The following is a 15,301-nucleotide window of genomic DNA, read 5'->3' as shown; positions in this document are numbered from 1 at the left end:
TTCTCGGAGAATTAGTGAGATACATAATAAACTAAATTAATGTCACAGGAATAATTTGACTTGTGCATCAGATTTTTATATGGATTGTCATTTTAATTTCATGTCCTAAGTTTGCTTGTTTTTCCTTCCACTAGCCCATGAATTGGTCCTATGAAAATACTGTTATCTTGTCTCTTGAATAACAATCAGGGGGGATTGCTGGAGCATCACATACTTTAAATAATTGCTAAGTGTTCTAGTGTACTGACTCACTATATGTTTTTGCCATGAAAGTAATTATCACAAGAATAACTGTGCGACTACTGTGCTTATTTAAAACAGTGGAGGTGAAGAGTTGGGTGAACCACAGAGGTAAACAGCTATTGTGAAAAGAAGGTTGTACCTGTTTGTAATTGAATGTTTCAGACAGATGAATTGCCAACTGCCAACTGATAACGGGTTTCTTTAGGAGATAAAAGGGGAGAAGAGTTGGAAAAACATTATTGGTAGTCTGTCCGTTGAAGAGGTCACACACAGCATGAATTTGTCTAAGCACAAGTAATTTATGTGCCATCCATATTTTAAAATTGCAAGATATTTGAAGGCTGTTTAAGATTGAGTTTTTGGGTGCGCCTATTATCTGTTTCATTGTACATGCAGGCATGAATGAGCAGGATAGCTCATTTAACTTTAACAAGTTTATATTTTTATATATTTCCAATCACCTGGATTTATATGGATTACAACACTCCATGTTAACACAGAATCAAATGAGTCAACTCACCTCTGTGCAGGTTTTATTGTCTTTAGCTTGAATCTGCCATCATTAAAATGCTGCTGGCAAACATGTTAAAAGAAGAAAAATTGACCAAAACTAGAACTAAAAGGAGAGTAGAGATTTTAATTATATATGCAGTCCTGTGAAAAACTACAGCATTACTGCTTCCATAGGAATTAAGAGGGTAAGTAGCAGCCAGGTGCTGCTAATCAAGTGTTAGCACCTCTATCAAAGCAGAAGTTTTGGCAGTTTGCTGGTCTTGAGCATTCAGGTGTGTGTTAACACAATAACACAATCTTCCCAGGAGTGGATGTCCCAGCAAATTAATTCCAAGGTCAGATCATGCAGTATGGCTTATTTGGAGAGTTGCCTGGAGAAAACCATTTTTCACTAAAAGGAACATGGCAGCATGACTTTAAGTTTGCAAAGATGTATGTGAACAAAGCACAAAACGTCTGGAACAATGTCCTTTTGAATAGATGAGACCGTGTTTGGTGAAAACCAAATGCTGCATATCATCACAAACATCTCATACCAACTGTCAAGCACATTGACGGAGGGTTCATTTGGAGCTTGTTTTGTAGCCACAGGATTTGGGGATCTTGCAGTAACTAATTCAACCATGAAGTCCTCTGTACAGCAAAGTCTTTCAGAGTCCAATGTGAGGCCATCTGTCTGACAGCTAAAACTTGCCCAGAACTGGGGCATACAACAGGACAATGATCCCAAGCATAACAGTAAATCTACAACAGAATGGCTGAAAAAGAAAATGCTCAATCTGTTGCAATGGCCCAGTCAAAGTCCAGGCCTCAACTCGATTAAAATGCTGGGGCAGGACCTTAAGAGAGCTGTGCATAAACAAATGCCAAAAAACTTCAATGAACTAAAGCAACATTGTAAAGAAGAGTGGGCCAAATTTTCACCACAACGATGTGAGAGATAAAGTCATACAGAAAGCCATCATTAAAAGTCATTGCTGTTAAACATGGTTCTACAAGCTAGGTATACTTAGATTCCTGTGAAAACTTTCTTTTTTATATAACTATCTCTGTGATTAAGCTCGTACCATGCAAGCACTAGTTTGTTAATTGCACTTTGCCCTGACATTTAGATCCCAGTGGAGCATTTTATACTGCAGCAAAGGGTTAAAAGTGGATTGTTCAACACAGCTATCATAAGTTTCAGCAGCTGGCTCTTTGTTTCCTCAGTAGGTGTACATGGCTTATTTTGTCAATTAATGTGTTCAAGATTAACCAAAGTGAGACTTCATGCAGACAGATTTGACTTTAACCAAAGACTTCATTTTTTGCAGTTTAAAATCGCCCTTTGGAGAGTGCTGATATGAACCCCTTATCCATTATGCTAATCTGCTTTTACTCTGCCTTCATTTTAATGTCACCTTTCATCTGTACTCATTTACCTCTATTACATTTTGTGTTTTATAAAAACATTTTTCTCACAAATCCTTCCTTTCAGATTTGATAATTGCGGGACTGCGGAAAGACCACACTTCCCCTTGATCCGCAGGCTGAAATGTGACATTTAATTTCATTTGTGATTAAATTAGGGGATCTGAACACTCTGATATGACAAGTTGCCACTTTTTGGAACAAATTAAATGAAACCTGAAAAGACATGAAGATATTAAATGTTTGGCATTTAAAGCCTTTTATCAGTTTTTAGTCATGAAACTTATGGAGATCTATTTTACTTATAAAAATGTAAGACTGCTGAAGTTTGAGTTGTAGTGGTGGTGTGTGTTGCAATGAGATTAGTCATAGCTGTTGATAACTAATCCTTACAAAATGTTACACTGCTGTGGATGCAGTTTAGAGGACATGCACTCTGTTGATGAAACTGATGGCTACAACATAATATTGTAATGTTGAGGATATGCAGAACTGAAAATGTTTGTGCAGCCTGTCAGTGAGATGGCGAGTAGCGATGATGGTGTTTTATAAGCTGAAAAAAAGTTATATAATAAATCACTCTATTGATACTGTTATCATTCACCTTAACTTGTGGCACATGTCCTGCTTCATTGTCTATCATTGTTTTCTGTAGTTACATAAAAATCATAAATATTCTCAGTAAAGTCTTATTCTCAATGCTGCTTCGATGAATGTACCCATATTGTAAACTCAGACACATTTTAGTGACCTGAACAATGGGCCTCTATCAAGGCAGGTTCGATGCTAAGAGTGCTCAGTATTATGCAAATATAATACACCTGCAGTAGGTAGTTGGAGACATAGAACTTGCTACTGTACACAGAGAGAAAGTTCATGTTCCTGCATCTAGCTTTTGTTACTATACACAGTACAAATGCAAAAATGTTGACAACAGTTGTTGCTTTATTAGAAAAATGTCACGTCTTGGTGGTGGTCATGGTTTTTTTGACTCTTTTTTTTAAATTTATTAGATCAAAAGTGGTAAGACAGAGAAGGAGTGTCAGCAGCTGCTGCTGAGAAGCCTGCAGTACCTGGAGCGCTACATTTACCTCATCCTCTTCAACACATACCTGCATCTAGAGAAGAAGGACTCCTGGCAGCGCTCCTTCACTCTTTGGATGGAACAGGTATAGGATTTCTGCCTCCTCTATACATAAGCATTTCATACGCATGCAGTTTAGTGGTAATAAAAACAGAGATGAAAAAGTTTGATTACTGAGATGCAAGGAAAAAGAGAATAATTAATTTGTCTTGTCTCATAATTTAATTTGCCTACACTGAAATATCACAAAGTTAAAATATCAGAAAAGCCATGCCAGTTTTACTGTGTGAATGTTGGATCTGTTCCTAATGCTAAAGTCACACTAGGGAGAACAGTGGTTAGAGACCGCAGCATGACCAATTTATTCCAACTGTGAACCAATGAACTTGCAATCTTGTAGTCTTTGAAATGGTTGCTTCAAAGACTGAGACCGGGTCTGTGGCCACTCACAGTCAGTTTCCAACTTCAAAGAAACTTTTGTGTGTAAAGATGGCGATAAAACAGAAATAAGATGGAGTCAGTCTGCTATCAATGTGCTATAAGATTGAGATTTTGTTTATGTTAATTAACCGCTACAAATCGGCAAAAATTGAACATCTGTTGCCATCTGCATACACAGAAATTCATATTATCAACTTAAATTCAGAGTCCAGCCAGAACCTCATAGATTTGAAATGGAAGTTCAGACATTCCTCCATAAATAATAGCATAGTTGCTGTAGGGCAGCAATTTAACTGACAAATGACAGGCACTCGGCAACCTTGCTTAGGAACATAACCAGGATACATCCAGCTGGCAACCAGTTGACTCAAGTCCCCTTTTGCAAAGAGATGAGTTGTGCTCATTTGCACAGACTGGCTCAGACTGACTACATCATGTTGGCGGTCTGTCTGTGTTTATAAATTAGATGGCAGTTATTTGCAAACCTTTCCCAGCATGTGTTAGAGTGGTTGCAGTCAGACTGCAGTTATTTGGAGACAGGTTGTCTCCCACTAAGTGACCTGTGTTATCGCTTTGTAATCAAAAGTGGTCATCCAGAGACTGAGGGTGCTGCATGCTCAACCTCCAGGCAACCAGCAACTACTTGAAATCAGTTGCTGAATTCAATGTAATCACCACGCAACCACTAATTTTTCCAAGTTGCAAGGAGGTTGCTGTCCTATTCTTACTCAACTCTCATTGAGCCATTACTGAAATAGTCTGGTGGTGCCTTCAGACAGGCATGTCTTCAAGGCTAACATGCACCTTAGCATTGTCATTAAATAAAGGTGAACTAGCAGTAACCTGCAAATGAGATATGTCATTAGCCTGGTGTATAAAAAAAAACAGGAAACAGGAAATAAGTGACACATGTTTTTTTCTGCATGCTACATTTCCCACATTGTGAGCTTGTTACCACAGATTCACAATGGTTTTCCTCTAGGAATTTACAAGTTGGTTCTGGTTCCTTTGAGGCCTGGTGCTTGACACACTCAGCTTCATATTGTCTCAGCTCTGTGCTTTTGTTGTCACATTAATCATTTAGCCAGCTGTGCCTCTACAGGAGAAGTTGAGAATTTATGTGCATTCCAAGCAAATGAGTAGTCTGCAAGTGTTACACAACACACATGCACACACACTGCAATTAAAATTTATTTTGCAATATGTTAAAATCATTTAATGTTAAAACCAAAAGCCAACTCCTCACAGTGTGAGGGTGGTGGATTGTAAACATAAATGAACAGCGTGTTTCATTTACATTTTCTCTGCATTTGTTTTAATTAAAGATGTTAGCCGTCTTGTTGTTATCCCGCCTTTTCACTAAGCTCAGCAAAATCTCTTGAAAAAGCTGCAGATTCCTCCCATAGAGCGAACATCATTGTCAGCTTCACAATATGTTGTATCCTCAGGCTAAATAATGAAAGTTTAATGTCAGTGTGTAGTACCTAAAACATATGATAAAAAGCAATCAAACAAGCCTTGGCTATGTTTGGACACGATATGTTCGGCATTCAACTCCGCAGCTATTTCCTATTCTTCTTCATGAGGAGACAGTCTGGAGAAGGGCCCTGGAATGTTTGAAAATTGCTGAATGAAAATCTCTTCGTTCTTTGTCCTTAATGGGAGTGGATTAGACTCAACGAAAAAAAAAAAACAGAGAATTCCAAAATAGACTGGAACAATCGCTGTGAAAACAATTGTCACAAAAATATGTGGGGTCAATCGGGGCATATTCTTCCTGTTATGAATAGCAAATATATGTGGTGCATCAGGGTGACTCTAATGGCCCAGTTATGCCATGAGAAAATACAGGCATACACATTGGGGACAGGGAGATTCGGCTGTAAAGCTGACAATAGAAAACGCATTAATATCTTTAAAACATGTGAAAATGTCGTGTCTGTATTTTGACATGTAGCTAATCCTGCTGGAATTCTTTCAAATTCCGAAAATACCTTCCAAAGAACAAAAGCACACGCACTGGTCTGGTCCCAGTATGATATCTGCTGAGATTAAATGCATTTTATTTGTTATTTAAAAGAGAGTCCCGTGGAGTGTTTTTCCTTTAAATCTATTCTCAAGGAGCATCCATACAGGGAGTCCGTGTGCTCCGAGTTCCAGTCAAAGGCTTGGATAAATGGGGAGGGTTGTGTTCAGGAAAGGCATCTGGCATAAAATATTTGCCAAATCAAATATGCAGATCATCAGTAAAATTTCTGTACCGGATGGCTAGAGCAATCACCTCTGGCGCTGTTGGCCAGCAGGGTGCCAGTGAAAACTGTGCTACTGTTGGCTAAAGACAAAGGAAGACAAGAGGGGAAGACATGTTCAGAGGCATGGATGTAGTGAAAGAGGACATACAGAGGGTTGGTGTCGCAGAAGAGGATGCTAGGCACAAGATAAGATGGTGGCAGATGAGCTGCTGTGGTAAACTCTAAGGGGACCAGCTGAAAGAGGAAGTGCTGTGAGGGTCATGGGTTCAAATCTGGTGACTGGGGCCCTTCTGTGCAAAGTTTGCATGTTCCATCTTGGCTTGTGTGGGTTCTGTCTGGGTACTACAGCTTTCTCCACAGTCCAAAGACATGCTCAAAATGGGCCACATGTGTGAATGTGAATTTGAATGGTTGTCCGCTCTACAATAGATGGTGACCTGTCCAGGGTGTACTTCACTTTGCACCCTATGAGAGCTGTTATAGGCTCCAGCCCCCCTGCAACCCTGAACTGGATAAGCAGTCAAAAAATGAATGGGTTGTATTTTTATTGTGCTTTACCAAGGCATCTGGACCCCACGGGCTGCAAAGTGATTAATAGTTGGGAGGGGGTTCCATGCAGAGAATTAATTTTCTTATAAATTAATTTCAGATTAATAAAAGGATAACCGAGCTTCATCAGGATGTCTGTTAAATAGACTTTACTGGAGAACACGAGGAACTAGAAATAAAGACCTGATCTTTGTCGCTGATGTTGAACAAAGGACAATTTTTGGAAATGTGTTCAGTTTTAGGCTCCTTTTTTACTTCACGCTGTTAGCAGAACTCGAGATTCTGTAATCACGTGGGAGCAACTACAGAGTTTGGCAGTATTTCTTATTCTGCTGCTTTTGAGAATTGTGGCACATTATTGATAATCAACAGCTAATTAGCTTGTTGTTAATTCACGTTAGTGCCACATACGATGGTGCCTCAAATAATCACAAATGCTGAAACTTGTGTTAAGGAACTGGCAAGTTCTCTTTACTATTGCACTTTTAATCTCAGCTTGCTGTTAAAGGGAGCTGCTATTTCACATTAATCGAATTTCCCTGATGGCTTGAAACCTGACAGCATAATCAATGTGACAGTTCTTTTGCGCCAGATAAACACATTAAGCCTAAAGTTGGATGATTTCTCTGCTTTTTCTGCACTGACATACTCAGTCAGTTTTTTAAACTGTTTTTCTTGGCCCCTCTCACTCTTCTACTTACATTTTCATGCTGCATATGGTTACAGAACTTGATTGATAGTGAGAAAGTAGTGTAAGATGCAGAGGAGGGAGAACGTTTGACAGTGATCCTCTCTTCACATGGAAATGTGACGTGAACATTGTCAGTACACACAAATGTCCCCTCATCACCCCGTACATACAAAAGATAACTATTGATTTGAACCTGTCAGACTCAGTCACGACTGAGTAGCAGTCATTCTCTTTGGTATTAAGTTGGGGATTAGGTGTCATCTTAAAAAGATCTTTATTCTGATGGGTCTTTGAGGCCACGAAGGACTTGAAAAAGACATTACAGTGACGCAGCTGTGACAGGAGTGACATTCAGACATCTTTGTTTTGTCCTTTATCGTCTTTTTAAAGAATTAAAAAGAGTTATCTCTAAATGTCTTCTACCAAAATCATCTGTGCTGTGATGTGTTTACTAGCCCAGTTGCAGCACAGTCTGGCAGTAACCCAGCTATTCGGCCCCAACCTGCCTCAGGGCACAATCGTTAGCCTATCACCAGTGACCGTGGCAAGATCGTTAATGACAAACTGCAGCCCCACAGGCAGCAGTCGGGGGGTCATCACTATCGCTGGTCATGCTTTTGGAAGCCATGGTTACACAACCTGTCAGCTCAGAGTGGTACATTCTGTCCTGCATCCTACATTGGCTGTATGTGGGTATTGTGTGGACTAATTTGATCTCTACAGCCATTAAAAGCAAGAGCACAGTGTTCCCAGTCATGCTGGGTAGCATCCTTTGCCCGCTGATATGAAGCCTTTCATATATTTTGCCATTTTTCTTTTGTCAGGTGGGATTGTTTGAACCCCCGGGTATATGTTCTGGGTTGTTTCACTGCAGGATTAAAAAATTATGGTTGTTCCATAACAATGCAGCTTTCTTTGTTGTGCAGAAGTAAAATGAGGATAAAATTTACACTTGTACACAGGTTTTCAAGGTACTTGGCAGGGAATTAATTCTGTGGTAGTCTGTCTCAATATATTCTGTGTTATCCCAGACTGTCCTGATGATGTTGAGATTTAGCCATAACATTTGTTGCAGACCTTCTTGCTCTTCTTCTAGCTAAAGATAATTCTTCATGACTATCTATGTCTGGATGTTTAGGGTTGTTGTGATGCTGCTGAAGAAATTTGGTAGCAATCTGATGCCTCCATGACATCAATACATTGCGTGATGGACTCCCACATTGCTTCATATTTTTAAAAGTGTTTCAATAAATGTTGCTCACTGCAGAAGAGGGAATTGGCTCATGGAACAAATATTGTGCTTCACTGGGCAATGGCCATGGCAACGTAGCGAGATGAGAACCAAAATGTCAGAGGAGATTTTGAAATTGAAATCTATGTTTGCTAATCAAAACTGCGGGCCTGTACACAATAGCTCGGCTTGTGTACAATGCATACCACAGATGCCTGCAGGAGTGGTACCCTATCAGTCACTCCAGCTGTTTTGATGTGTGGCACAGAGGCCTCCCTGTCCCCCCCCTGCACCAGGCTGGTATGTGCAGCCTTTGAGATAGCGGACTGTGGGAAAGACCAGCGCCTCTTCGCTGCCCTGCCCTTGAGCAATTATTTTGTTGCAGCAGTGTCCCAGGAAGCCATGAGAAGTAGCAAGAGATGTCAAAGATATTCATTTTATTTATAGTTATAATAGTCACTAAAAATATGTTATTTCTAGCAAGCTGAAATGGAAGAAATACAGTAATCCTCAAAATGACTGCTGTGTGATAGCAAGTTGTGGGGGTACCGCAGCTTGTTTTCAAGCACGTTGGCGTTCAGGTGTACACAGACTGGAAAGGATGTGGAGAAAAGAAAATTGTCACAGTGTCAGCTTGCAGTGTATTTTAAGACTGAAGTAGGTAAATATTATACCTGCATTAAGTTGCAACATGTGGAATAAGTTCTTCTAGAAGGGGTCGCTATTGTTTCAAACTTGCAAGAATTTTTTTCTTTCTTCTTCCGAAGTCCTTTAATTCCTGTGACACGCAGACGTGAGAGAAACAGATGTCTGTGTCTGCCAGTGCCAGACGCTGCTATATGACCTCAGCTTTCTGTGGGAACCACTGCTCTGCGCTGCTTAATGCCAGTGGTGTGGGGAGCAGTGAGCAGTGTACAAGGCAGCATAAGTGCAGCGATAGGTCCTAGGCTTCCCTTTTCCCTTGCTCTCCAGTGAGTTAGGTAAAAAAAAAAAAAACAACACAATGAAAGCTTATGCCAAAATTGTTTACTGTTATAGAGATTAATGGGAAAATGTGTGATGATATTGATATTAGGTGATATCAGTGGCCCCAGTTTAAAGCCATACTGTACCTATTAGACCCTCACAGAGCAATAAAAATAGATGTAGACTGTTTTGCCATCCAAGAGACATAAACTCTCCAGGGTACTGGATCTGCCCTAGGGTCTTCTCCTGGTTGGATATGCTTAAAACATTTCACCCAGGAGAAGAAGGTATCAGGAGGAATCTTAATTCATTGCCCAGCATTTTAACCCCCTTTCTGTGTACTGGTTATACTCTGACTCCTCTCCCAAATGACTGAGCTCCTCACACTATCTCGAAAGATGAGTAAAGACGCCCTTCGAGGAAGCTCATTTTTACCTCTTCTATCCTCTCTTATTTTTTTCTCCCACTACCCACAGCTTGTGGTTATAGATGATGATAGGAACATGGTTGTATATTTACCTCTGTGGATTAGAAAGTGCTAAACATATAAATCAGTTTGGGAGTGGATTTTGCTGGGTGGTTTTTAGCACTGTTGGCTCACAGCAAGAAGGTCCTGGGTTTGAATGCAGTCTAGGGTCTTTCTGTGTGGAGTTTGTATGTTCTCCCTGTGTCTGTGTGGGCTCTCTCTGGGTACTCTGGCTTCCTCCCACAGTCCAATGACATGCATGGGATTAGGTTAATTGGTAATTCTAAACTAACTGCAGGTGTGAATGGTTGTCTGTCTTAATGTGTTAGCTGTGGCAGATTGGCCTGTCCAGGTTGTACCCTGCCTCTTGCCTCATGGGAGCTGGGAGAGAGGCTCTAGCTCCCCATAACACTGAATTGGATTAGCAGAAGATGAAGCACATTCTGACCACAGCTGGCATCCACTGTGAACGCACAAATGTTTCATGGCCACTTACAAGATTTATCTTTTTCTTCTTTTTTTTAAAAACAAGAGAATAAGGAAGAAAACAGAATTTCATCACCCACAGCTTTGACTCCACAGAGACTATATGCAGTCACTACGCCAGCCCCCTAACATCATCTTTTGTGCCTCCCTAGCTTGACTTTTTGTATTTTCAGATTTTTCATACATTACTTATTTAGACAGGCGGGCTGTGGAGTGGATGAGTCAGGCTATGCAAGTTAATTCAGAGTTTCTCATGGGAATCACATGGACTGACTAATGATTCCACTGCACTAAGTCATTCGCTCCTATCAAAATACTTGTATAGCTTTTGGACTGTCAGCTATCCACGAATGCATAGCGCACAAACATGCTTGTGTTTAGAGGTCCATGAATGCATCAACTAGTTATAAAAAGCTGTATTAAGACAGGACAATAGGCTGTGTCATCATTGCTTTACAACTTAAAGAGCCAAGCCAGTGCCGACTGCACAAAAGCAGAAGTTACGTGATGTGTATTTAAGGTTTGGATTTTGCCTTGTAAGCAAGTAGATAATCCAGACCACACTCTGCGGTGCCCGTGCTTATTTCTGCACAAAGCTGGCCAGCTAAGCTGTAATCATTGTTAGTGAAAGGGATATCTTGATACTATTATTCCTCTTCATTGTTCCCATATGTCTTCTTCAGCATTTACCTGACAGCCTACTTTTAAAAGAGTTTCCAGCAGCACCTACGTACAGGATTACCTCGCAGCCCCAAGAATATGACCACAATCATATTCCTCATTTGTTTAGTATGCAAATGTGCTCCCTCAAACGATGTCCTTATTTGCCCCGATGTTTAAACATTTTCTTTCTCTCCACTCCAAAATTTGCAGCTTCCTTGACTGCCTCAGGAGAAAAGGGAGAGGTTAAATTGGCAACAGATTTTAGGCCACGTTACTTCCTGTGAGTCATTCCCTGGATGTCTCTTAGGGTTGTATATAGCAGCTTTAGGCTCAGCTGAGTTCTGTATCGATTTCAAGCTGAGGGTGTATAATAGGAGAGATAACTTGGAATGCTTTTGGACCCTAAAAAAGGCTGGATTCCTTTTTTAAAAAAGAAAAGAAAAATCTGTAGAAATAAGCAAATTTGATCCTGGAACAATCTGATTTCAATTTCTTACTCTGCTGTTTTTTTTTTTTTTTTTTACATGTACCAGTTGAACTTCACAGTGTAGCGCATTGCACTGATGCTTCTCCTGCAAAGCAAACTGGACAAGCTGGGGTACTTATCATAGGGTATTAAAAGTTTTCGCAGGGTCAATCTCTGCTGGGTTTGTTTGTATTTGTTTATGTTGCTTGCCCTCATGGCCAGATGTTTCTGGTTGTCCATGGTGTTTTGTATCAGTCATAGCAGACCATGAGTCAGTATGACCTGCTTAACGCTGAACTCTCAGGAGGCAGATCTGTCCTCATTCATTCAGGAATGATTCAGACGAAAACTGCTGAGCATATATTCTTGCCATGGTGCTGTTCCATTACAGCAGGGATTTGAGTTCTTATAAGTCAGGCAGTTGGTGGAAATCAAGTAAAGCATTACACTCAAGAGGCTCAAATAAACATTCTTCAAATTGGACTGGTTTTGCCCTTGACTTCATTCACTCAGACACTGATGGTCGTGACATAACATTCAAGTTACTGGCTTTAGCAGACACTACAAAATACGAGGTGCAGACTTCCATAACTTCTCTGAGTTTTAAGCATGGTTGCCATTTTTAGATTCCTACCTGGAAGTCCTGTTTGGCCACTTGCATGTGTGCTGTGCGATTTCATACGTTCAGAGAGAAAACATTGGCTTCACTTCAAACTGACCTGCATTTCATGTTGTGATGAAGGTTGGTGATGAGCTGCAAATCAAACATCGAATGAACTTCAAGCCTGGAGGCAAACACCAAAGAAACTTCAGGCCTGGAGGCAGAACACTGTGAATTCATCCCTCAAAAGTCAGACTGCTAACGTGAGATTTACTGTAATATCCTGAGGGATAATGTCCTTCACAAACCACCTGAAATGCGGTGTGTGTATTTGTGCCATTGTGCTCCAACAGACTGAGAATGGAGGATTTTTTTTTTTTAATGACATCAAGATAGTCTTTTGTTGCCATCACCACTGTTGGTGACATCTGACTCGTTCAATTTGTCCTCTTCTCCTAAATTAAAGTCAAGTTGAAGGTCACCCTTTTATCAAAGGAGGGGAGACCTAACGCACAACACAAATGCACAAGTGCTCGGACCAGAGCTGGACTTCCAGGAAGTGATTTAAAAATAGCAGACGCACTGTAATTTGAAGGAGGCATAGTTTTTGATTTTTACGATTGTGGGTCAGTGAACTTTGAGATCACTGACGTGAACAGGAAGCGTCATGGCTGACTCACCATTCTCATGATGAGTGGATAAATCACTCTATTCTTTGAGCCACCGTTACTACTTCAATATGGCTACAACATGCGTAGGCACACCTACAGGTCCACTTGATATTTACACTTATTATAAATAAACGCAATATATTTATATGAACCTCGCTTTTCAGTTTGTCTCCCGCAAGTCATTCCTGCTTTCAGCATCATATAGAAAGATATCTCTCCAGTATCTGCAACAAGTAATTCTATTTTTTTAATTTACTTTTTGTGCCACTTCATTACAGTATAATGTGCAGCTAATGAAATACATTTGAGGAAGGCTTCAGTGTGTAAGAACTTAATGCCACATTGCAGTTTTGTATGTATTTAAATTCTTAGATTAAACCACCAGATAATGTGTAATGTAGTTATAATTAACTACATCTCAACCATTTAAAAGCTTCTTTCTGCTGCTCCCTTATTCGCAAGGGGTTGCCACAGTGCACCGATCTTCATTTCTACTCTGGATGCCTACCCTGACACAACCCTCGCAGGGATTTGTGTCTCCTTCCGGACCCAAATCACGGATCATTTGTGTATTTCTCTGGGTATTTCTTTTTGGACTGCTGCCCCTGCAATAAACAGCGATGGATGGATGGATATTTATATATGTAATAATATAACTCTCTTACAAAAGCAATTCTGTGTAACATTACTGAGGCACTTTTCTATTTTGTATTGTAACTGTAAAAGAATAGTGGGATTAAAGCAGGAAAGCCTGTTATATCCTGGTATGCAAGCTATAGGAAAAAAACTGGTTCCTACATTTGCAACAGTTCAACTCAGTAATTTTCAGTAATGCCTGTTATTAAACCCTTCATCCGTAGTAAATGTCCCTGTTTTCAAACTCCTCGATGACCTTGGTGTCATCATTATGTCATTAGGGTTATTTTAAAAGCTCCGTCCAAAACCAGTGAGGACGCCGTTCAGCTGATTTTACAGGCTAACTCGGTTTCCAAGTACATTTTTTGTTCCTGTGACTTTGGCCGAAAATAAGCACGGTGTTAATATTTTCACTAAAGTGACAGAACTGAATTCTTCTTCAGCCACTTCCTCCAACCCCCGGAGTCGAGTCCTTGTGTTTCAACGCAACAGCTGCACATCTCGCAGCCCTCAGAAAATATGCTGAAAAAGTGGAAGTCCATGTGTTTGTGTGGTCACAAAGGACAAGAAGAAGGAAAAAAATATATATATATATCTTGGCGTGGTATATCGCCTGTTCATTAATGTTTTGTGTGTTTCTGTGGTAGGTGGCTGCCAGAGCTGGAGTTTATGACATCCTCAACCGGCTGGGCTTCTCTGAGTTTGAAAACCCGAGGGACACGCCGCTGGCCAGGCTGCGCTGCCGCTGGCAACAGCAAAACATTCTGTCACTTCCTTTCCGCGGGGAGTTCATCTGAGAGGGGGTTCACTGTGAATGCACCGAAACAGTACTGTGCTTTTCAGAATAAAAGACATTTACAATAACATAGTTATGCCTTCTGTATTTACCCTTGTCTTCTGTATATTTTTACACGATCTGTTGTTTATGTTACTGCTTTTTTTTTTTTTTTTTTTTACTCATGATGTTAACAGCTTTTACCTGTTTTAAAGTCTTTAAATCTCAGCAACATGCTGCTTCTGTATTAGAAGTTGTGCCTTTTTTTCCCCAGTGAATTTATTAATGTACTAATTTGTACACATTTAGGCAAGTTGCTGTTTTTAAATTTGTTTTTGTTTTGTTTTTTTTTTAAATCAGTTAAAAATGGGCTCACTTGCGACAGCTATTTAAAACTTCTGTTGAAACCAGAGTTAAATGTTGTTGTGGAGGGGAAGAGAAGAAAATTCCTCTGTGTTGTCAGCCAGCAATTAAGGTTGCGTGCCACAAGTGTTTGCTGTTTCTTCTTAGTGCATCTGTTTTAGATGACTGTGCACTTGTTCCACTTTTTGAGATGAGTCCCTATGTACATAAGGAAGCTATCATTATTTAAATAACTGTGCCATTGAGTTTTCCAAAAGTTGCAAAGATGCAAATGTATAACAGCACTTATGTGTCCCTCTGTTGTGCCTGTTTTTGTTTTGCTTTTTGTTTTTTTTTTTACACTTGATTATATCTGTCACGATACAGGTACTAACATGTCAGGAATTTCTATGTTATATTTTACTTTGAAGTTTTTTATGTCTTTTTGTTTTTCAAGTTTGTTTAAAAAAAATGGCGAGTGGTTAAAATCACTTCTCTCATGTGAAGTGACAAGGCAGAGATGTCCTTTTTAAAAAAAAAAAAAAAAATTCTGCTCATTCTTTTTTCTTGTCAAAACATGGTCTGCATCCACATTACCAATAATGCTAATTAGCCTTAGGTAGCTTCAAGCTGCTCACCTGCAGCTTATTGCAGTAGAAGTCCACCAAAAGCGGTGAACCGTCTTTGATGTGTACAGTGGGAGGCGTTACTTTTATATCACCTTGGCTTGCAGAGCTTTGACATCATGCGGGATTCAAATTATGCATGTGACTGCAAAATGTATGGGTGGAAATCGCTCAGTCTGCAAATACTAG

At 40.0% G+C, this 15,301-nt stretch overlaps 1 protein-coding gene across 2 annotated transcripts in view; it reads left to right on the top strand.

Annotated features, from left to right (window-relative positions):
- pald1a (phosphatase domain containing paladin 1a) overlaps nucleotides 1–15,017 on the top strand; it is a 51,659-nt gene extending 36,642 nt beyond the window's left edge. The window contains exons 19-20 of one of the 2 annotated variants that reach the window (XM_030755034.1): nucleotides 3,180–3,335; nucleotides 14,017–15,017. In XM_030755034.1, coding sequence (XP_030610894.1) covers nucleotides 3,180–3,335; nucleotides 14,017–14,166 — 306 coding nt within the window. In that variant the 3' untranslated portion in view covers nucleotides 14,167–15,017. The remainder of the gene's footprint in view (nucleotides 1–3,179; nucleotides 3,336–14,016) is intronic. The other variant, XM_030755035.1, reaches the window with a different exon arrangement.
- The last annotated feature ends 284 nt before the right edge of the window (nucleotides 15,018–15,301 follow it).

The sequence above is a fragment of the Archocentrus centrarchus genome, chromosome 19 (assembly GCF_007364275.1).
Source record: "Archocentrus centrarchus isolate MPI-CPG fArcCen1 chromosome 19, fArcCen1, whole genome shotgun sequence".
Lineage (NCBI taxonomy): Eukaryota > Metazoa > Chordata > Actinopteri > Cichliformes > Cichlidae > Archocentrus > Archocentrus centrarchus.
This window is presented reverse-complemented; position numbering and strand designations above follow the sequence as displayed.